Genomic DNA, 24,642 nt, shown 5'->3' on the forward strand with positions numbered 1-24,642 from the left:
ACCGTAAGTTGTCATAATTATGTTGTTTGTTCAATAAAGCTATAACACTGCATGTCTGCATCCATCGCAGAACATTGCACTCTCCACCTTAAGGGAGTGTACTGAACAGTTTAAAGCAGCGGTTCTTAACCTTTTGCCTTGTCGGCACCACCTTGAAATTACCAACCAGTTCTCACACTCCCCCTTGGATTGGCTGAAAAATAATAGTCACCTACACAGGGGCGCCGGAAGCGGGGGGGCAGATGCCCTCCCTGCCCTCAATTTTTGTGCAGATGGAGGGGCAGGAGGGGCAATGGTGCCCTTTTAAAGTCATGTAAGCTACTGCACATTTTGCAATATAACAATTTCTGCTATTCGCTTTTAACCTAATTATGATCTTTCATTATTGCCTCAAAATAATATTTACGGCACAAAATTTTGCAACACAGTAGGCCTACGGTACAGGCCTTAAAACTCGTTTTTTTTTCCGGCAGCCATTGTGGCCTACCGGGTGCTCCTTCTTGGCGGCCAAATCTGCGTGCTTGGAGACCAAAATACAAAATAACGATAGCACAAGTAAATAGAATTAAACTTGCAACAATGCTAAAATGATCACTTAGCGTTGTTGAAGTCTGGGCCTGGGTGACGTCCTACAATAGAATCGTTGCACCACGCAATAACTGCTTAATCGGGATTGTAATCCAGTACTGCCGGACTATCTAACGACACTCGCACGAGTGTCTCCAATGTGGCTGATTTTAAAGAAGTTTGCCACTTCCCTAGAATTCTTTTTAGCAACGAAAAACAACTTTCGACATGTGTTGACGATGACGTCAAAGTAATAAAATAAGTATTTCAATGATGTGAAGGACATTACTAAAAGAATCATAATTTTTGCATAATATGATCCAAAAATGTTTTCCCCTCTGATGTCAACTAACCTAGTTCTCCATTTTAACAACGATTCAATGTCCGACAACATCGAATCGACATAAAAACGACAATATTGCCAGCCGATGTAAATTAGCACTTCGGATTAAGACTTTGTTAAAATAAACGTCGGGAATTACAAACAAGACTTACAGCGCTGGTGATCGCAGATGGATATATTCCATCAATATCCCCGCACAATGCAACAGTGGCGATTATAACGCGCTGACCTAATTTTACGCCACTCTTTGATACTACATATTTTCGACAGTTAATCCACGATCATTCTATTGCGAAATTAAATAATTGGCTAGAAGAGACCGGTGGCCAAACTTGGCCGATTGAAGAGGTAGCACCTGCGGTCATTCAAGCACTACTTAGCGGACATGGCTGCAGGCTGCTTTAAGGCTTGACAGTAGGTTACATCATGATAACATAGCATAATGCCCTTCTTTGTATACCGGACACAAGTAGGCTATCATTACTCAATACATAGTGAGCTAATAGATTAGCATTATCGCTATGTCTTATCTTAAAACTTGAAAAAAATTGGCCTTTTAGTAAACAAAAGTGCCCTTTTTTCTTAATCTTGCCCCCCCAGTCAAAAATCGTTCCGGCGCCCCTGCACCTAAAATTCAAGATTTTTGTTGAAACCTGGTAAAACAACTTTGCTTCTTACGTCATATTATAACAAACCTTGATAATTCAGCCTCCCCGCACCGCCTAGGCACAGGTCTCTCACTCCTTTGTGGTCAGTGTTGGGCGCGATAACTTATTTTTCGGTTAAGCGATAACGATAATCAATAAACGAAAAATGCCTAAAGCGATAACGATAAACGATAAATCAAAAAAAACTTAAGCGATAACGATAAACGATAAAATTATCGCCGATAATGTCCGATAACGATTTTTTTTTCTTGATTAGCGCTGCCCCATCCCATGCAGCACGAACTGTTTTCATCAACATGACGAAAAACCGAACATATATAGGCTACTGTAAAGGGACAAAACTTTTTGTAAGTTATCCATGAATAGAATCGCAACAGCGGCAGTAGGTATCGAATCTTCAACCTCTTGATCCAGAATCAAACCACTGAGGTAACCGCCGTGCTTATAATTATACCTTCAGATAGGCCTACCAGTCGGATGCTTTTATCAATTGAGTTAAACTGCCGCTTACGTGCAGTAGGCAAAAAAATTAAATCAAATGAAAATACCATAAAAAATTCCAAACTTTGTATTTTGCTTTCTGCTTCAAGGGCTGTTTACAGCAAAGTCAGCAATAATTGAAAAAACTCCAAAAAACGCAAAATCAAACGAAATTTATGTCGGAACAACAATATCGGATTTTTTAATGTTAAAATTAGCCATTTAATGCCAAAAACTCTCTGATAAACTCCCTGAGCTTCCGATCCTCGGATTCCACTGAGTGAGTTTGCAGCGCTTCCCCAGTTCTCTGGCTGAATTTTAAATGATTTTTTATTCAAATTCACTAGGCTATTTGTTACGTTTTTTGTCTCTGTGGCCTCTCCTTATAAACTGTTTTCTTATTATGTTGATTAGTTATTTGTTAACTTTGATTTGCAAAATTACCATTCCGCATTCATAATATTGTTGCCCCACGAAAACTTATGGCGTTTATTATGTGACCGTTAACTTTTTGGTGCTAGTTAACTAATGAACCGTTTGTTCTGTTAACTAATGAACCGTTTGTTCATTAGGTTAACATTTTGGTGCTCTCTCACTTTGGGCAGGTGCCCCCCTCCCTACTTTTTTCGCTCTGGCGAGAGCACTTAACAAGGCCTACTGTATTGTTCTTGCATCTTTTCTCGAAGGTCATACATAGCCTATCTACTTCATGCTTACTGCATGGCTAATTTTCTTTACTTTAAACAGGAACAACTTTTAACTTGCTACGCCCCTAATCTAAGCCTATGCAATAAAATCCCACTCTCCAGAGTCTTGATCTTGAAAAGTGCGGTAAAATGCACGATTCTGCAATCAGAATTGCGCTTACATTTTAATCGAAAAATTCAATCACGAATGCCGATTGCAGCAAAACAACAAGAGAATTGTTGCATGCATTTCATTGCATTGCAATTTGCAACTTTAAAAATTATTGTGTTGTCAAGGCCGTCGCTGCAGAGGGCGTGTCTCCTCCCCTGACAACGACCTGTGCACACACACTTCAGGCACTGAAGAAGAACTGGTTTCAATTTTAGTTTCATGAACTAGGTGGCTAGTAAAAATATTACTTTTCATGGTTTTTCCACTTGTGTGTTGATCCGAAATAAAATTTATAGGCGATTATCGGCGATAATCAAATACTGCCTTTGGCGATAACGATAAACGATAACTGAAAAAATAATTGAACGATAACGATAAGTGATAAAAATTTATCGCCGATAATTATCGCCGGTAAATTATCACCGATAATGCCCATCACTGTTTGTGGTGCGTGCACCCCTGGTTAAGAACTCCTGGTTTAGGAATGCCATATTTAACCCTGCACAATCATTTCAAGACAAACTTACCAACCGGTCTATAACGGTTTGTTCTATCGTTAGCAAAACCGATTCGTACGTAATAAACAATGCCAAGTGATGATATTGTGGTACAACATCGGTTATTCCTAAAGTGATGATTTCAAATTACCCAGCATTATTTTATTGTCAAATCGTAAATGGCCAAATTGTAAATTCATAGCACCATGGAGTTCGCCTTCCCTCCTTGCCCGAGCGCCACCATTGGTATCAAGTCGCCTTGTCTATTGGGTGTCGCCCCTGGGCCGGTCATGAAGGGGATGTCTTCATCAAGCTTATTGGTAATTGATTAAAAGCACTTGTTTAAATAACTTGTAGGCCTATGCTGGTTTAGGATTGTTTGATTCTTTATCCTGATAACCTACTTAGAAAGACTTCTAAAGCTTAATCCTGTTCAGTTTTGCATAACCTGCTCGTAAAGGCTTTGAACCACAGACAGAGGCTTGATTACTAAATTCGACAAAGTGAAGTTTCTTTTGCTGACGTGTTTTGTTATTTTTGTTGGACCTCCGGAAACGCTTTGACGTTTTAAGACAATCGAATCTGTACCTTTTCAGTTTTTCATCATTAATGTGGCCGAATCCATAAAGTTTTTTCAATGTAATCATCACGACTTATTGGTTTTGAATCTTCATCCTCGGACTGACAAAGCCTAGATAGATTTTTCCTGGCAGTTTCACATAGTCTACTTGCAGAGGCTTTTGACACAGGGCCGGTTACCGAGATTGACAGAGTGAAGTTTCTGTTTGTTGAAGTGTTGTTGCCGGGGAATTATTCCATCCATTAGTTGCTGCTGAAGGGAGAGTAGACCTTAGAATGCGTTGCTCAAGCCCTAACCCCGAGAGCCGAACCAGCGCCGCTTGATCTTGAAGCTTCCTCATTCACGAAGTCATGCGCTAACCAACTGAGCTATTGGGGTGGAGGAATTGTAGTCACTTTGAGCAAGGAAAAACACAATGAACAGCCTTAAAAAGCATTTTACTACGACCTGATATACAGTATAACCGACCCTTCCCTGAAACCATCCTAAAAATTAATCTTAAAATTACCAGTCGGTTCATGAGTTGACTTTCAAATGCGTTGATGTAAGTATGTCATCATTTTCAACAGGGACCAAAGGACAAGGAGATACTTTTCTAATCAACAATGAAGTTCATCCGCGTTTGTACGAAGCAGAATCTCAAATATTTCTTTACGCGTCGGCTCGTCCTTTGGGTGAAATCAAGTACGTCATAATGGCCTGTGGAGCAACACAGCGTCGGAAGCGCTTCTTTTTGAGCAGTGTTCAAGTGAAATATGTCGCCAACGAAGTAGACAAAGACCGAGTAAGTTGTTAGATAACGTTTTAAAATCTTTCATGTTGGTGACACTGTTTGAAGTTTCTTTGTTTAGCAGCAGGAACTACACAATCTATGAAACAAGAAATACGTTTATTATAAAACTATAGCACATTCAGCAATATAAGTTTAAACGACAAAAACAAAGGGAGTGAAATTGCTCTATTTGCTGTATCCTTTTGGAAGTAGAAAATGTAGGCTAGAGTGGAAATCGAATTTTATTTGTAAAGAGACACTTGACTTTATTTTTCCAAACACTTACAGTATTGGTATTTTCCCTATCATGAATGGATTGAGGTGTTTTTGGAGCCTGTCAAAGTGACATTATGTGGCGTTGACCCGCACCATGATCTGAACAGAAGATTACTTCTGGGATGGCTATCACGAGGAGTTTCAGGTGTGTAAAAGCATAAACGGTACACTACATATCACACATCTCATACACACTATACATGCACATCCGAGCGTATACCGGACACAGATTCAGTCAACCTATAATTTCTTTCAATCAAATCCGACTGTGGGTAACTGTATCATAGATTCATCTTTTTGCACTCACCTCTCTTTGTTACTTTTATTCATTTCGGATGTTTTTGATCTGCAGAGCTTGGTAACGCTTTTCCATACTTGGCCGCACACCCAAAAACAGATATGCTGCAAACACACTCTCGTCCCTCATAGGCTACGTTTATACACATCGCGTTTTTGGCAGTTACTGTGTCTGTCCAGTACCAAATGCTTCTGACATCTTGTCCGCCCTCTTAGCTTAGTTGCTTGACTCAAGATCAATCGGCGCTGGTTCAGCTCTCTGGTTGAGCGCTTGAGCAACGCATTTCAACATTGCTCTCCATTCAGTGGCATCTAATGGATGGAATAATTCCCAGGCAACAACATTTCAACAATCGGAAACTTCAATCTGTCAATCTGGGTAACCGGCCCCGCGTCAAAAGCCTCTGCATCAGTGATTCTCAAACTTTTTCTATTCGCGTACCATGCAGCAATTTCGTACAATATCACCTAGCCTATATCCAGAAAACCTCTAAAATAAAGCAGAGAAAGTTTCTGGTCCAAATCGGGCGAGGATCTGACCAGACCTTTATCAGACTTGGATTAGATAAAGCGGCCGTCTGGGTTATTCTACAATAGGTACGCTATCAATTTATGTAATGTAGAATACTACTTGAAACATTTATTGTTACGAAGGTAGAAATAACGCATTTGAGCTAATAAGTTTCTTTCAGACTTTCATTTGTGGCTTTCAATATTTGGACCACTCAAGTACACACAATTTCGTCGGGCTGATCGCTTTTTGTGCTCCGGGGCGCATGCCGCGGGCTCGGTAATTTGTTGCGTCTACTTGAACGGATGGATACCAGACTTAGGAAGAGTCGTGTTGGGGATCTTTTCGTCGGCGTCTGTCGCTGTCTCTGTATACGTCATCGAATGGTGTCTGCGCATGACAAATCGAAAACCGAAAGTCATAATAGAAGAAATTAGCTGGTACAGAGGTAATAAAGTTGGTTTTTCATTGTCCCCATTTGTAGGGTAACAATTGACTCATTGTCCCCATTTGTATGGTAACAATTGATTGACCGATGATAAATATGCAAACTTAAGTTATTCGATAACGTTTTGTTACATAATGTAGGCAAATAATTGTGGTCTTATTAGATTTTACTGGACAAGACTCAACCTTAATATCTTTCACTGTATTTAGATGCTTTAAGTATCTGCTTTACGTGGATCCCTTGTGGACTTTACACCCATTCAAGGTTAAACAGTGTCGCAAACCCCCTCTTTTTTAATTTAATATCTTTTACTGTAAAAAAGTTTTGCTCTATAAATAGCTTCTGTATTTTAGCTACACAAATTTAAGCCGTTAACTGGCTACTTTCAAAGTAGTCTATTAACAATTCTTTATGTTTGAGCCATTTTGCATTAAATGTTTTTATTTCAATCTAGACAGAAGACGGCAAAAATTAAAACGAATCTTGTCCTATGACCAATTTAGAAAAGTGGTGGCGACTGAGCATTGCGACATTGACAAAATAGCTTGCAAAAGAGCAAATGAAGGTAACAGAACGATCACCTGACGGGTTTGAATCTTAAACTTTCATCTCTTCTACATTTTGAACCATTTCTGGACTTCATTTAATATTACTCACCCTGGGTTTTACTTCACAATTTTATTACTTCAAACACTGCATATAAAAGATGAAAGTTATGCTATGGAAAATGTACATTGAATACACATAACTAGACTGGCCTGCTTATTAATTTGGATTATACAGTAGCCTACAGTAGCCTACATACTAAACTGTAAACACAGTGGAGCTCAGTTCGCTTTTTCTCAACAAATCGCTTTTGCTGGTTGCTATGAATTTTTTTTAGATTCTGAAATTCGTCGAAAAGAATTTGAAGCGTATAGAGATATTATGAAGAAGGAACATGTGTTTTGGAGATGGCTGACTGACGGTAAGAACTAAAACTCAGAAAACTCAGATTTTGACATAATGTCAGTAACTTAATAAAACATTTTCATCGCGAGTATCAATTATCTCTACAAGGTATATGCAGTTTAGCTGCATTTAACTTTACCAATAGCTTTCATATGATTTTGTTATTGTGCTGTTGTGTCCATCTATTCATGTTATTCATGCATTTCTCCCACCATTTAAAACAATTAATATGTTTGTATGACAAAACCTTTTACTTTTGCAACGATATTACGACTCCTGTAAACAATATAGTATTCTTCTTTATATGAACGTTTAGGCAAATATAGCCAGATATTAGAACAAATAATTATTTTTTACATTGATTAACTTTACGATATTTTGTGGCAAATTCATCATGGAAATCGCTTTTTTCTCGTCAGTTTCAAACACATTATCATTTAATCACTTCGGGTTATTGCAATTGATTAGGAGGAAGGTTAGAAGTCGCTTCATTTCTTTCTCTGGATGCAGAATCTTATATGACAGCTGACGAAAGTTTGCCAATTATGACAAAGGTAAAAAAGTCTATTTGAATTCTATTTTAAATTATTTGAATTTTAATTGGATTCTATTTGAATAAGGCACTAATTATGCTCTACAGTAGTAGAGCAAAATGCATATTATGCCATAAATAGGGCTCTGCTGATTCTCTATGCATTTTTAATAAAATATACTCAAAGGTAAAAAATAATCGTAAAATTATAAAATATGATATTTTTTGACTATTCAGGAAACAACTCATTTCATTTCAATAGCATCAAAATCGATTACATGACTTACTGATGAACATGTTTCAAACCGCTCAGCTGTACGTTGGTGCGATGCCTATCTAGAGCATGGGTTGCATCTTGGCAAGACAACTGACTTAACGCATCTTTTAGTTATCTTCATTAAATCTTCAATCAGCAAAAATAAGTTTGAATAGGACAAAAATGAAATATGAATCATTAACCACTTGTTAGAGCTGACTGCAAAGATACTTTCTGTTGTTACGTATGCACGGTTTGTTACATCACATCGGGCATCACATGATTACAATAACCTTGCATTTTAATTATCAACTAAACGGCTTTGTTACGAAAACAATAGCATTCTTTGTTATGTGGTAGTCTTTTGTTAAATTGAATAATAATTTATGGAAGGTTGTTGTTTAGATCTCTGTAAAGGCACTAAAGTGCTGCATGAAAACAAGAGCTATTCTTAAAGTATTATGCAATTGGTTTCGAGGAAAAGCTGGTAAGTTAATTGGAAAAATAAAATTATTGTAGTGTACTATAATTGTTAGCTATTATAGCTTTGTATACCTTTCACAAATCGTGAATAGGTAAAGTAATTATTTAAATTAAGCCTGTTATCTTTTTACAGCTTGCTTTCACTATACGTTAAATTACCTTTAAAAAGCCGCTCTACACTACAACATCATTCTGAAAATAATCACAAAATCCTACTCATAGACTTTTTAGAAGGGGGTGGGGGGGGGCAAAATGAAACCACGAACACAACTTTGCAGAAGGGTTTACTTTTGGCTACAAAACTCATAAAACAAAAAAGCCATGAAAAATTTTAATTGAATGTACTAAACAAGCAGAAAATACAATGTACACTTCGAGATTAAGTGGTAAAACAATTTTCAAAATTTATAGAAATGGCATGTGTTACCTACAAATTTATAGAAAATTAATATTTTGACATTGTGGACGTTTTCGAACTCAAACATATCTGTTGTCAACTCAAACATATTTTTGTTTGATGTATTGCTACTTCTTCTATGAAGGTCATGGTCCCTATGCCGACGCGATGGGTGGAGGTTATGATGTTGAGGGCTATCAAACTGCCCCGTATGGAGGAAAAATTGCTGAGCCTAAAATAAACATTATCGCTGAAATGATCAAAGCTGCCAAAGCAGCCTCACAGGAAGCATTGCCGATACAGGCTGCTATTCAAGCTAAAGTACAAAACAAAGACGTTCCATTAGAAAAATGGGAAAAAAAGTGGATAGACTTGAATCAGAAGAATTTTCACGGAGAACCAAATTTACTATGGCGGGTAGGCTAAGGATTCCGTTACTATATTGTATTTTTAACCGACATATAATTCAATTATTTACTTTTGGCAGTCCCCATTTATTTGTACTAAGTTTTTGGAGTGTCGCGCTATTTTTTCTAATCTGAAAAAACATCAACTTGATTTATTGGAAAAAGTGTTTAAAAACATTTTAGAAATGTTAAAACTTAAAAGATGAAAAAATTTAAGGATTAGATTCTGGCAGGTTCGATGTGTTTAGTGAGTAAGCATAGTGTTCAAAATTATGGGAAATTAACTGACACATTATAAAGCATAATATCTTCTCGTAGGTTGACAGTCAGTATTCAATCTTCAGTCTTGAAATGGAAAGAGTAGATTTTGATCGCTTCTCATTGATCGAATCAATGCCAGTTGGTGATTTTGACTTGTTGAGGTGAGCTTTAGAGTTTTACAGTAAATTATGGGAAAGATTTAAAAGTTGAACACTTAATATAAAAAAGCGGTTGATTTGTTTTCTGGGTTATGGCCCAAGATAGTATAGTCTGAGCAACTCATCTGAGCATGCATGTAGAACGGATTTCAAACAAATCAATTTCGATTCCATAGCAATGTCAGAACTTACGATTCCGCCCCGATATTTGTCGGTTAAGCAATCGTGGTTTTGAATGAAGAAATTGTAACATTAAGCAATAATGGTTTAATCTTCGGCGTGTGCGTTTGAACGAGACAGCTCTCCGTCATGTAAGAGCTACTGGATGAAATAAGTTACAGGCAACAACACTTTGACAAGTAGAATTTTCACTCCGTAAATGACCGGCCCTAGGCCACTGGTTCAAAGCCTCTACAGGTATTGGTACATTAAACTTCAAAAAAATATTTTTCAGTCCGATTGCTTGATTGAATCTTTATGCTCGGACGGGGAAAGCTTCTTTCAGAGCTTAATCCTGGCAGTTTTGCATACTTGTAGAGGCTTTGAATCACTGACGCAGGCCCGGTCACCGAAATTGATAGAGTGAAGTTTCCGACTGTTGAAGTCTTGTTGCTGGGGAATTATTCCATCCATTAGAGGCCGCTGAGTGGAGAGCAGCCCTTAACTTGCGTTGCTCAAGCGCACAGCCCGAGAGTCGAATCAGCGCCGCTTGATCTTGAAGCGTCTTCGTTCCAGAAGTCACGCGCTCATCAACTGAGCTATTGGGGCCGACAAGAGGAAAACGATACCCAAAATCGATCATTTATATGAACATCCGGGAATCTTCGCAGTCCCAATGCAACTCCAACCCTTTCTTTCAATTTTTATAATTGTAAATTTTCTTTAACCAACATTGGTTGATAACACAAAGTATAGGCTATGTCAGAATAACAAGGACTATATTAATTGCGTATGAGTTTTAACCAATCACGTAAAGTTTGCATTTGCGTTTGACAAACCATTCAGTAATCTTTAATTATAGGAACACAATCATCTTTTTGTGACGTCGTTTTCATGAAAACGTTTTCTTTTTATTATACAGGGAAGGAAAACGCCCTCTCTTGGGTTGGCTGAATGAAGCAGAATCCCAATACTTTAACGCGATGGGTAAGACTTTCAGATTTTAATGTGATATTCAGATAATAGTCGTACCCAGCAGGGAGCAAGAGGATAGAAACTTACCTTAAAGTTTCGTGTAATTAAAAAAAATCACTTTGTTGATAGTTTTTTGTTTTAGTTCTTTGCAGTTTCAGTTTCAAACCGAATTTATTGTTATAGGTTTGTAAAAGCAGTGACTGGGTCAATAATTTTTTCAGCGTAAGACAAAAATTGGAAACATAATAGCCTATGTTTCAAGTACCGTAGTGAAAAAATGTTTAGCCTTTATAAAATCGCTTATGAATGTAAGTTACAGCAAAATTTTAAAATGTAAAATTATCTTTTGTCTGTATATTTTTTCAAACAACGTAACTCAACCCTATGAACGATACAACTGAAGATTTTTCTTGCACAATGAGCGCTGTGTTTTAGGCGATTCGAGTCACATTGAGAATCATGTCTATCGGAAGCTTGTCCCAAAAGTTAAACCTATCTTACTGCCTCCGAGTATTCAAAGATTGACTCATGAAGAAGGACAATTGGTAAAATGCTGTTATAAACAATTTCTTATTGTTCCACATATTGTCAAACTGTTGACAAAGCTCACTTTTTCATGCTATTCTGGCCATTTGGTAGTTAGACTATGTTTTTGCCACTTTTGTGGACGTCCTTTGTAACTAGCAGTTATTTAGCTTTACAAAATAATAAATTACGGTATAAGATGAGTAGGTGACATAAAACCTTCACCCTGACAAACTAGATTTAAAAACTTTACTTTCCTTTTATGTTGTTTTGCGCAACAAATTTTCCATTTGTCACACGAATGTGGTAAGTGGGACCATTTTAGTGATACCTGCCAAGCTATTACGGCTGAGTGTAGCTCATACATTTACGGCATAATTCTTCTGCGATTAATAACCTGATTGGTTTGGTTTTGTTTTGAATCTTTATTCTCAGACTTACTAATATTGGAAGGATTGATTGATTCGATTAACTTAACGACGCAAAAAGAAGAACTTCATACATGTTGATGCAGATAGGAGTCCAGATTTTAGGTTAAATGATCAAGTAATTAGCAAGATTCTTTATTATCATATTAGGCCTGATTCAAAAAATGGACTCCTATTAGCATCAGTAAGCTTGAAATCCTTGTTTTTGGGATGTAAGTTGAAACTGACTCAGAAAAATTTTCTTGTTAGGTCTGCATGATTTATTTTGACTTACTCACAAAAGGATATCAATGGTGCACACCAGGCGTTCCTGATCAACTGTTTGATCAAAGAAACACTGACATAAAGCCATGTACAGACTGGATGAAGCTTGACATTGCATCCAAGCAAGATCTGACAGGAAACTGGAAGCCCATCGACTTCAAAGGTGCTTGCTGCGTTTGTTTGAATATTTCTTGTATCACATTTTGATGGCTAAACTTTAAAACCAACAACAACTAACAAATAGTTGCCAATTAATTTGCAGTTATAGATACCTACTAATAAATTGTTAGCTGTCACCAGTTAGATATAACTGAGATCGGCTTCCATTGTTAAATTGAGAGAAATTGTTTTTTTAACAAAGATGATGCAAGATCTAGCAACAAAACTTCAACTCCAGCTTGGGCAATTGAGCTATACACTTCAATGACAACTCTCCTCTGTTCAGTGGCGCTGAGTAGACCGAATAGGTCAGACAACAACACTCAGATATAAGTAGAAAATTTAAACTGTCAACTGACGTGACTGATTTTGTGTAACTATTTCAAACTTCCTGCGAATGAACGGGCGTTCAAAATAATCAAGATTTAGCTAAACAAATAAACTCTTTCATAAATTGTGGAAAAAGGTACCGTATTTTTTCCATAAATCAATTGTACGTCACTTGAGTTAAATAAAACAACATGATTTTGTCAGGAAGGGGTAGAAAGAACATACAAGCTCGAACGACCATGACAGAAATGAACTTGAAGTATCCGGAACCTATTCCTAGACAGCGTATCTTCTCTATGCTTATGTTTTCTGAATATGCTAAGAAGCTAAGCGACGCATACGAAGAAATGCTAGATGATCCTGAAATGCACTCATGCATGTCGGAGATGTTTGCAATGTTTTCAGAATCAAAAGAGGGGCCTCTGATGTTCGGAGAAGCTTGTCTTCAACTATCACAGTACGATACTGGCCGACAGGTAGGTAATACACACGTCATATCGTTTATGACACAATAAAAGCAGATTGATGATAAGCATAAGGTAAACAATAGACATTCATCTATGTCATATTTCATCTGTAAATTGGAGACTATGGTTCATCATGCTGTATTATTCCATGTTTAGCTAACGTTTTAGCTTGTACTCAAGTGAATTGTCGTGTATACTGTTTTACAAGAAAATGGAGGAAAACTCTTCTGACAGATCCCTGAGAGAAAATGAAAAAAAGCTAAAAAAATGCTTTCTATCTGCTATGTCACTTTCAGCTGAAATTATTTAAATAGAGTGATTTCATATGCATTGCAGTCTCTTAAACGTTGTCTTTTAATTAACAAAATAAGCAACACTAAACAAATATTATATGTTTTTTAAAGAAATGAAAAATGTACAGTACACCCTGTTTTCAGATGTTACTATTCTCAATAACTTACAGGCTATCTGCCATTTGCTATCGGCTGCTCGAAAGTCTCCAGCATGGGCTCAAATGATTTTGGATCTTGCTCAGAGGTTGCGTTTCCAGGGAGATAATATAAAGCGAATTAGGGTAATAAGCCTACTCTTAACATATTTATTCACTTTCAATTTGATGTTTCAATATTGCCAATTCAGTTATACGGAAACTGATATTTTCGATAAAGTAGACGCTTGAAACAATCATCTGTATTACATCATAGCACTCAGCTTGTTAAACGACTAAATATATAGCAATCAATGAATATGCCATCCATGATTCAATATTCGGCTTTTGCAGTTAAGAAATCACTTTAAGAACCACTGCAGTATCTATCAATAACATCCAGAGCAAAAAAAGGTTGACCAGCAAAATTACTTCAATTTCCACCGGAAACCCTTTGACTGTCAAGGCCTATGAGAGGGGGGTACGGCGTGCCCTTGAGGGCCCAAGTCTGTGTTTTTTGGGGGCCCGAAATTGTGGTTTTATAGTTTACGCGCAAAAATGTTTAGTTAAAACCATCCTAAACGACTGATTTCAAGCATAAAAGTTGTTATTCTTTAGTCCTGGGGGCCCCATAATCTAGCAAGAGGGCCCAGAAAGGTAATCGAGTGCTTTGCGAGCAAATTAGGTGCCCAAAGTGGTAATTTCATGCTTTAAAGCACCCTAAATTAAATCATAAAAGTTAGTTATTCTCCTGTCCGGGGGGGGAGCATAGTGTAGCAAAAGCAGGTTTGAGAAAAAGCCCGGGTGTTTTTAGATTTTTTTTTGTTTTTTAAAAAGTATTTGACAAAGGTAGTTTCACGCTTATTTCACTTCAAAATGAATTTCGGAGTTAGAGCAGGAGCCGGAGAGCAGGACCGGAACAGGAGTCAAAAAAAGTGACTTCTCTCGTTCATCTCTGCTAGTGCTGGGCACGTGGTGAATGGAAAAGTTAACGAAGAAAGGTTATTGGACAGATGATTAACTTGATTATGTTTTAACAAGTTGTTATGTTTTAGCCTTGGTAGAGAGCTTGGTTTATACCAGATACATATAACCAGTGATGGGCATTATCGGCGATAATTTACCGGCGATGATTATCGGCGATAAATTTTTATCGCCTATCGTTATCGCTCAATTGTTTTTTCAGTTATCGTTTATCGTTATCGCCAAAGGCAATATTTGATTATCGCCGATAAATTTTATTTCGGATCAACACACAAGTGGAAAGACCATGAAAAGTAATATTTTTACTAGCCACCTAGTTAATGAAACTAAAATTGAAACCAGTTCTTCTTCAGTGCTTGAAGTGTGTGTGCACAGGTCGTTGTCAGGGGAGGGGCACGCCCCCCTGCAGCGATGGCCCTGACAACACAATAATTTTTAGAGTTGCAAATTGCTGACTTTGCTGTAAACAGCCCTTTAAGCAGAAAGCAAAATACAAAGTTTGGAATTTTTTATGGTATTTTTTTATTTGATTTAATTATTTTGCCTACTGCACGTAAGCGGAAGTGTAACTCAATTGATAAAAGCATCCAACTGATATCTATAAGCACGGCGGTTACCTCAGTGGTTTGATTCTGGATCAAGAGGTTGAAGATTCGATACCCACTGCCGCTGTTGCGATTCTATTCATGCATAACTTACAAAAAGTTTTGTCCCTTTACAGTATATTATGTTCAATTTTTCGGCATGTTGATGAAAACAGTTCGTGCTGCATGGGACGGGGCAGCGCTAATCAAGAAAAAAATATATATATCGTTATCGGACATTATCGGTGATAATTTTATCGTTTATCCTTATCGCTTGACTTTTTTTTGATTTATCGTTTATCGATTATCGTTATCGCTTGACTGAAAAATGAGTTATCGCGCCCAACACTGCATATAACACTCAGTAACGTTAACGGATTAACAGTAAACACACACAAAAAACATGAAAAAACTACTAAATCCAACGTTTTCGACACCACATAGTGTCATCTTCAGAAATAATTATAAGCTACATCTAAGACAAATAAAAAAATAAATTTAAAAATTTTACATTAAAGATGTACAAGCGACACCTCTCAACAGCACCATCAACAACTGACACACGAATTCAATGCAGGATGCACAAATTGGCGAGAAACAGATCACATGATATGCACAACACAAAATAATAGTTTTATTGCAGCCTGATAGTGGTATTATTGCGCACAGATGTCCAATTCTGCATTAAAATGTTGTGTGGTGTGCAATACGCCTAAGCAAACATCACACTTTTTGCCCAAGACAAAGGGGGCCCGGAGTGAGAGGGGGCCCGGAATGACTCTTCGTACCCCTAGTGAAAATTTCTCTCAGAGGCCCTGTTGACTGTACAAATGTCAATGGGCTATAGAGTTTTTGCAATTATACAAACCTGCCCGAAAGGAACTTCAAAAGAAGCTATTTATGCCCAAAGACAAATATACATTAAAATCCGTCTTGTTTTCGTCTTCGGCAACTCATTATAATGCCTGTATTTGTGTTTTTATCAGGAAAAGTATGGTCTCCAAGCAGATTGCCATATCAAGACAGCAAAAGGAGAAATTCCATATGAAGTAAAATGTTTTGATGCTGCTTGCGATGACGACTGCAAGCCTCTCAAATTTGACAGTAAGTGTGAGACAAAGTATTATTTAAACTCGTTAAATATTAGAGTCTTATGGTGGATAAGGTTTTGTTTTAATGACGACAAGAGTAGGCTACGGCTAAATTCACAATTTTAGAACTTTGAGTTGATGTGAAATTTATGCAAAAGTGTGTTGGTAAAAGGATCTTCCCGTGTGTTCCATTTCTATTATTCTTCTTTGCCTGAGCTTCTGGAGCCAGTACCTATTGTTTTTATTACCCCACATCGTTCAATTCAATACGATTTTTAATACCCACTGCAGTGGGTGAGTGGCACGCTAGACTTGCAAGCGAAACTTCTCGTGCAGTTCAAGTGTCAATCATCCGGTACTCTACTTCACAATGTAGATACGAACAACCTGTTTTAACCTGATGCTGCGAGTTCGCTGTAGTAATAGCGAATTGCACTAGTTTTCGGAACACAGTTCCATAGTCATGTGCTATGACTAATGGTGTTGACTGGTACTCTGTTTACCTAACAGTTAAGTGGGAAGCTGTCTTTGATGATAGTCAAAGCAAGTGAAAAGTGAAAAAGATCTGGTCACTTTTTCATAAAGTGTCGTGGTTATGATTCGACACAACTTTATCTAAAGTCGAGCAACGCTCAAAGAAAACCTTAAAAACAGGAACTGCCAACACGACTGCTTCAGTAGTAATAAGGGTATGGCTTATTTACTGTCACTCCACAACAGCTGCGGTCTTTCAGGGAAAAAATTGCAATATCACCACATTACAATATTATCCGACTTAGCAAGAACGAACACAACCTGTACAATTTTTAAAGTCTTTGTTGTGTCCCGATCTGAGATTGAACTTAAACCTGCTAGAACTAGAGACAAAGGCAATAACCACTCCGCTCAGTCCGCTGCTGCTTTAAGTACCGTAATACTGTACTAATAATAATAATATGATTTTATTTATTGTCGCTCTACAACCGCAAAGGTCTTTTAGCGACAGGACTTATTTTTTATTTTACATCTGGCTTACGATGTTACCACGTTATTACCAGACTTATTCTCACTGCTTTATGCAAAAAAAAAAACACAATCGGTAATGTTTTTCAAGACTTGAGTTTGACTCGACCTAAAATCGATCACAGATCTACCAGCATCAAAGCCGATAAGACGAAACCACTCGGCGATTGAGCTGGTGTTGCTTTAGGTACTGGCAGGTAGAACAAAACGGAGACCTTGGTAAACACAAGATGCGAAAGTAACTCTGAGCAGAAACACAAAAGCATGGATGTTTGGATAAAAAGTGACACGTAGAAATACAATATTAAGTTGCTTTACATTACAGGCTTTGCTAATTCTTTTACAAGAAAAAACAAGGACAATAAAAAGAACATCGGCTGTGCTTCTCTTTTTGCGTATCAAGCGGAAATGTACTCACATCTAACACTTCATTTTATGCATGTTCAGGGCAAGGCAATTTGGTTTGCGACACCAAAATCAAAAGTAAATGCATTTACTATGAACTGGATCGCATGACGGCCTGGAACAAGAAATTGGCTGAGTTGGGAATTCCGCAAAAAGTACGAAAAGGAATTGTGTTGTGAAGTTTAGTCATTGTTTCATAACATGAAGTCAAAACAGTAACAAATTTAATATTAGTCTATTGCTTTTTATCTCATTAAAAAATGTCACTCAAGTGTCCCATAGGTTGATTGCATAACTGACCAATGGGACAAGAAGGTACGTCCTTTGGGACACTTAGTTAGATTGTCTTTTTAGACATTAGCCTACTTTTAAAAAAATAAAAAAGAGTCAAAAGGCATGTAAATTTCACTTTGTGTGGAGCTACATGTACTTGAGAGGTTAACTGTTATTTCTTTATTCACTTGTTGATTCATTCATATCAGTTTGTATCCTCTGTGAATGCTTCTCTAGTATCATGGGCCAATCTTATAGATGTTTGCTGGTACACCCCTTCATTTTTTTTAACTTGTAAATACACCTTGAATAAAGTTACTTCACTGTGTCTTAGTGGGGTGATCCGCCTCCCTTGATTTGCCACTGAATAAAGCAAACTTTTATTCATTTTGGTTTATCTTTGCTTGTTGCTCTGAAGGATTGTCCTATGGGTCAGCTTCCCCAAAGTGACATCACAAAGCTTTCTCGATTCTTCAGATCTATGGTTCTTAGCGAGGATGGATGCATGATGTTCTCTGAGCTGATTCTTCAAGTAAACGCAGGAGGGCGACAAGGTATATACGTATAGTAGGTAGGCACGCATATTTATGCACATTGCACATACAGTATATTCGTGGTAATACATATACCAAACTTTATGATTTATGAGTATAAAGAGTTATACAATTTCGGTTTCTTCTTTTTCTCTTGTATTGTCGCTAAATATCAAGGCATCGGTCGGTTAGCTACACCCTAGTGTCATTGTCCATTGAAACTAGCCCCTTCACGTCATGAGAAGTTTATACACTGGGGAGTCATTAAATGACGTGCTGTCTGCACTAGTGATGCAAGCCGCGCCGCGTGCGCGGTCGCTTTAAACTTTTTCGCCGCGCGCCGCGTGGAAGGTTAAAATGACAAAGCCGCGCCGCACCGCTTGCCGAGTAAACTTTGTAAAGGTAAACCGGTGATTACACCTTGAAGAGGAAGGCATACATCTCAACGTGGTCATTCCCGCATGTATACCCTTAGGAAACTATGCTTGCTACAGGTTTTGTTTTACCAGGTTCATCTTTATGCCTGATGGTTAAAGTTCAGATGAAGTAAACGCGAAAGAAGACGCTAAACATCGTGTCCTTTTTTAGACATAGGTTATATTAAAAAATCTTGCAAAATAAATCCGTGCTTTGTATTGGTGTCGAACAAAAATCCTTTCCAATACTTGACAAACACTGTACACACAGATATCAAGGGTTTGATATCTATGTGTTTTTGGAATTGCATCCCGCTCAATAAAATTCATACTCGACTACACACTAATTGTTTGATTGATTTAGTTGTGCAACCCAGTCAAAATACACCAATCAGTTAATATGAGTTGTATCAATCCATATGTGATTTAATAAATCTACAAAATATAAAGTTTATGTTTAAATACTTATTGGCAGCCAAATGCTTCAACTAGACACTTTTCTAGAGTAAGGTTTTTAGCATCTTTAAACGTTTTACTTGTTTTCTCTCAATATCTTTCTTCAACAAATCATAACACCATTGCAGGTGCGAATAATATACTTACAGTTAGTACAAATGATCTGTAAGTACCTTATTATTGAAATCATTAGAACCTTAAGCTCATGCGCAAAAAAGAGTCGTTTTCTCCACCAGGCGCTGATTCGATTGCTCGAGTGCTTCGGTTTGTGACTCAAGCTGATGATGGCGTCAAGCGCTTTATAGGATTCCATCGGGAAATTGGGGAATCTGGAAAACTGGGAAGGAGATTGCTTCTGAGATGGTACAATGCAGTGAAAAGACAGCCTCCTCATGGCTATAGGGTACGATGTTGTGCAATCCACAAGTAAACATACAGTGGTGTGCGCAAAGGGGAAGAGTATTGAGCAATGACCACTGTCAGCGCACGATCAAATTTGAAGTGTTTTGGATGTCTTAGCTTTGAAAATCGTTACCTATATTTAATTCAAGATGAATATGATAATCCTATGATAGACTTTTCCGGTAAATAGACATTTTTTAGATATGTGAAACATTTTTGGGAAAGCTCCTTTCTTCTAATCCTGTTTACGCCACTGTACATGTCTAGATGGAAGCATGATTTGCTTATAATACACAAATAGCCTATATATTTTGCATAACAACACAGCAAAAGTCAAAAAAGCAAAGTGGCCTCTTACACCATCTACTTCCATATACATATATAATCCGAAAGTGCAGTAAAAATGCATACTTATTACTTATATAACTGTTAATTTTACTGGTTGGTCAAACTATTTTTTTTCATACAACGGGTGTTTTTTCAATTATATATCATTCGTTTTGAAAAAAAATGATTGGTCTTTGCTCAGTATTTTGCTTGAGTGGGCAGATACTTTGTTCGTAGTTATGTATAACGGAATAGCCTATATGGCCTATGTACTCTTTTCCTTTTTACATGAAGATTCTTATTTAGTGATTGTGTCGTTTTAGATGTTGCTTTTGTTTCTAGATAGCATGTAGCCTACTGTACAATGGTTAAAATGTTTGTTGAAAAATCAAATCAAACTGAACGAAAATTTATTGCTTTCGAATAAATATTTCTGTCTTTCATAAACGTGTATTGTGACCACTACCAAATTACTTTATAAAGATACTCCAGAAATTAGCGGACCATCTCGCTACCATACCACTAGGACGTATGCTCATAGAAGATCTTCAGGTTGACGGAAAGAAAGCTCATGTGATCGCCCGGCAAATAAAAAGCGAAATCCACCAACATCTTGATCCATTTGTGAAGGTAGCCTAATTGTCTGTATTTTGAAGTAGTTTCGAGACAAACAAGTAAACAGGAACAAAGACAAAGTCAATTGTTCTTTATTGCATCATGATAATGGTAGGAAGCTTCCAAGAGGGAAAAAGCTTGAAAAAAGATTAGAAGCATAAAATTCAATCGAAATTGTTCGATTAATTATCTGGTTTAATTTTTATAGTCTACAGCAAGAAACTTGAAACACACCATCTTGAGGTTAAATGAAATGGCTAAAAGTCTGCTAAACGCTTGCGATCACGCAAAGTCTGTGCTGGACGGAGAAGGAGAATTGCCTTTCAAAACACACAGTAAGTGCCTAACTAACTGCTAGTTGGTAACTTGGTTACATTTCATGACTTATTATGAGTATAAATAAGGGATTTCAAAACGACCAAAGAGAATACAGTATGCCATTTAAATAAAGTAGCCATCATTTGCCTGAACTTTGTTTTCGTCTTGCAAGCGGTAGCAAAATTTCAGTTTCAAACGTTGTGATGTGATTTAGTAGGATATCAAACCCATATCTATACATCTGATGACGACCTTGGAAATATGTAAAAACTGACTTCGTCGTTTGATTGTTTTTGTGGTGAAACTTTACCATTATGGCATTTTAGCTCTATCAAGACAAGTCGGAACGTCTTTCAAAATTAATTTACGTGATGCCATTCAAACTCTCAGCTTGTATTGATTTCAGTGGAAACAAAATTCTCTGACTCAGCTGAAAAGCTGGATGATGCAGCAGCCATGAATGACCCGGAATATGGGACAAATGGACCCCCTTGGATGTCAAAGATAACCTGTTGTCGTAACTACAAGGACTTGGTTGCTAAGCTGAACGAAGAGCAAAAGAAACCACAATCCACTGATGTAAAAAAGCCCGACGACTTTCCTTGGACTCCTGATGATGTTTCCCTGAGTTGCATCTACGCCAATGAACCCAAGGAAAGCGAGAAGCTTCTTTCCAAACGATGGGTTCCAATTGATAACAGGGAGAAAATCAATATCTACCAACGGGAGTCACCTTCACAGAAATTGTTGAGAGAGCGAATGCTAAAATTACTGGCTGAAAAGAAGAAAGCTTCCAAGATAAAGAAAGGAGATTGTGTTGGATTCAATGCTCCATGTTGCAGGCGTCTCAATTATTGTCTCGCCAGAGAACGCGATATTTACAACCAATTCTTTCTTCAGACGAAAGATTACGAAAAATTCTACATGAACTTCAGCTTCAGGTTGGTTCTATACTATATTTAATGCAAATGAAAAGTTTTCGTCGTAAATGCCTTGTTGGATTTTACCTAGAAATGTCCAATAAAGTTTTAACAAGCATGTAAAGTCTAAAACATAGTGTTGCAAACTAGTCATAGTATTAGAACGATTTTTCAAAGTAGGCTACTTAGCAGAGATGTACAGGTACTGTATGCGGACATGACCACATGATTTAGTTATTGCTTTGTTGTGAAATAATAGTTATTTGGTTGTGTCACGTAGAATGCAATTATGCATTTGATTGAAGGAAAATATCATATGGCAAGTCAGCATGTGCGTTATATGTAATATAGGGACCAAAAGTACTATACAGTAAGAGGTGATCAGACGATAATGCATGAAGTAGAAAGCTATAAATTCCATTGTTGCGATCCAGACACTAAAATCTATATTTCCACACTATAAACCAAAGTAGGCTACCAAGTAGTAAGCTACTGCATTTCATAAATCCATTTCGTTTAGAAAAAAATATGAATCTGTCATGTGGTAAAATACTATTGTCATAAATTTTCAGACAAAATATTATTTCGGATCTGCTTCAGATCCGGATCTGAGATATATAGAAATTGCCGGATCCGGATCGGATGCGTATCTCAAAAACAAAACCAGGATCGGATCAGGACCCTAAAAATCTTTGGTCCGTTTATCTTTGTTACTTAGTTCAATAGGTTGCGTTGATCATTTTTAATGCTTTGTGATGTCACAGACCAACTGGATTCCGACGGAGGCTATCTGATATAGAAGGACGACTAGGCGGTGAAGGTGCCTTCTCAGTTAGAAGCAAGTCTAGCTTGGCTTGGGAAGCCCACAAGGAAGGATATCACCAAAATCCCATGTATTATGGTCGACATCGAAAATGGGAAGAAGTAGAAAGTGCGGCAGAACTGTGGGGCCGCAAAGTCGTATACGATGACAATGGAAATGATGATGATGAGCAGGAAGTTGAGCCAGAAAAAAACTCAATTAGGCCATGTGTTTGCACACATGGCAAGTGCATATATACCTGCCTCGTGTGCTCGATCGCAAGACAAATTACAGAAACAAAAGACCCTAAAAAGATGGTTTCCATAGTTACCGACAACACCAAAGGGGCTCCCCAAGTTTCTACTTCTGACATGCAAACTTTTCCTGACTATGAGGATGTGGTTCTAGCAAAGCCACTCAGACCAACAGAAATTGAACATAAAGGTTTTGCAAAGCAGCAGTATCGCCAATCGTTGAGAAAGGAAAAGACTACTGAGGGGAAAAAAGAGCAAATATCTGAAAAAAACGTGGAAGCAAAAAAAGCAAAAGATTCCCAAAGTCGGCGTCGTGTGAAAGAAGCTCCAAAAGATGATAACTCGTCATGGAAAATAAACATGAAACAAGGTTTGCCGTTTCCAAGGCCCAACCCTTCGGCAAAAGCTCATGTTTCCGAATACGTGATTACCCCTGCACAAAATGTTCGACAAAAGCGCGGGAAGCTGCACATTCCCTCAATCAGCACTGCCTCTAGTGGAGACACATCGAGCACATCACTCGACAACGTTTCATCACCAGAAAGTGCAGAAGATGAAGAAAAAGGACTTTCAAAAGAACATGGTAATGTTCAACAACCTCTTCAAAAATCGAGCCCTCCGTCTCCTGATTGTTGTCGTAACAAGCTAAGACAATGCCACGGCAAACATGATGATTCTTTTGATGAAAAAGTAGACGAAGGAACTGAAAAAAAAGAAGAGGAACTATCAAATAAACCACAATGGAAGCTTCCCGGGCCTTGCCGCCTTGATCAACCAAGGTGTCCTTGTGATGTCACAAAAGCAAAACAAATAGAAATCATGGAACGTAGAGACAAAGTAAGACACGCGGAAGAATCGAGAAAGGCGAAACGCGAGGAAAATCAATCAAAAGGGCGTCGACAGGTACCGCCGATTGAGAGCGAAGACGACGGCGAACGTCATTGCCCGAGGTTGCCTTTCCCTTCCGCCGGATATGATACCAAGCTAAGATCACGTCATAATAACAGCGCTTCAGCGGCACTTACACAAACCGAGTATTACTCCGAAATAAGCGAAATTTTTGATGACGGTATTTCTGAACGATCGACAACTGCAAACATAAACCAATTGGAAGATACAAAATCTCCTTTTCCTTCTAGTGGATGTTGTAAAAACAAATTTGAAGTAGAATGCCCATGCGTCGACGAAACTGAACAATCGAAACGTCGGCGCCGCAACAAACATGAGAGCGAACGTATTTTGGCGATGTACACAAAACAAGAAGCTGACTATCCGGATCCAGACAAGGATAACTTGATTAAACTGGACAGAACCGGTTGTGGAAAAGATTGCATTGGAAAAGTAGCCAAAGCTCCCGGTCGTCCATACCCAATAACAGCCAAAAACTTTAAAACAGTTGAAAACGCAAAAAATCCGCTATCAGCAACAGCCAAAAAAGCGCTGGAGTTGATCAAGGAAAGAGAACTGAAGGAAACCCAATTGGACAATGGGTACGTGAAGCCTAAAAACGCAGGAGTTGATTTTTTGGATGGAGCATTAGAAAGTGAAAGTGACGGTTTAAGTGATCCAATGAAGATGATGGAAGAGATTGAATACTGCCAAGTTTGTGGAGGAGTAGTTTCTCTCAAAAGAGTAAAAGACTTGACATACGCATACCGATACTTTGTCAAACGCCAAGGAGGTACGTCATCTTTCAATCATATTAATATTGTAATATTTAAGGACATTTTACTGTTTTCTGTAAACAGATTTCTATTAGAAATGCTGATAATTTTGTTTTATTT

At 37.7% G+C, this 24,642-nt stretch overlaps 1 protein-coding gene across 1 annotated transcript in view; it reads left to right on the plus strand.

Annotated features, from left to right (window-relative positions):
• The window catches only part of LOC145771814 (uncharacterized), a 42,295-nt gene that overhangs the window by 269 nt on the left and 17,384 nt on the right, over positions 1-24,642 (plus strand). Inside the window, exons 2-24 of the mRNA XM_082583547.1 lie at positions 3,616-3,733; positions 4,563-4,777; positions 5,054-5,186; positions 6,031-6,297; positions 6,752-6,862; positions 7,181-7,264; positions 7,717-7,802; positions 8,442-8,523; positions 9,062-9,333; positions 9,642-9,745; positions 10,824-10,888; positions 11,312-11,421; positions 12,079-12,256; positions 12,787-13,058; positions 13,513-13,623; positions 16,031-16,148; positions 17,585-17,697; positions 18,234-18,369; positions 19,457-19,623; positions 20,433-20,579; positions 20,773-20,899; positions 21,289-21,823; positions 22,567-24,539. Coding sequence (XP_082439673.1) covers positions 3,616-3,733; positions 4,563-4,777; positions 5,054-5,186; positions 6,031-6,297; positions 6,752-6,862; positions 7,181-7,264; positions 7,717-7,802; positions 8,442-8,523; positions 9,062-9,333; positions 9,642-9,745; positions 10,824-10,888; positions 11,312-11,421; positions 12,079-12,256; positions 12,787-13,058; positions 13,513-13,623; positions 16,031-16,148; positions 17,585-17,697; positions 18,234-18,369; positions 19,457-19,623; positions 20,433-20,579; positions 20,773-20,899; positions 21,289-21,823; positions 22,567-24,539 — 5,524 coding nt within the window. The remainder of the gene's footprint in view (positions 1-3,615; positions 3,734-4,562; positions 4,778-5,053; positions 5,187-6,030; positions 6,298-6,751; positions 6,863-7,180; positions 7,265-7,716; positions 7,803-8,441; positions 8,524-9,061; positions 9,334-9,641; positions 9,746-10,823; positions 10,889-11,311; positions 11,422-12,078; positions 12,257-12,786; positions 13,059-13,512; positions 13,624-16,030; positions 16,149-17,584; positions 17,698-18,233; positions 18,370-19,456; positions 19,624-20,432; positions 20,580-20,772; positions 20,900-21,288; positions 21,824-22,566; positions 24,540-24,642) is intronic.

Source organism: Aplidium turbinatum, chromosome 6 (genome assembly GCF_918807975.1).
Source record: "Aplidium turbinatum chromosome 6, kaAplTurb1.1, whole genome shotgun sequence".
NCBI lineage: Eukaryota > Metazoa > Chordata > Ascidiacea > Aplousobranchia > Polyclinidae > Aplidium > Aplidium turbinatum.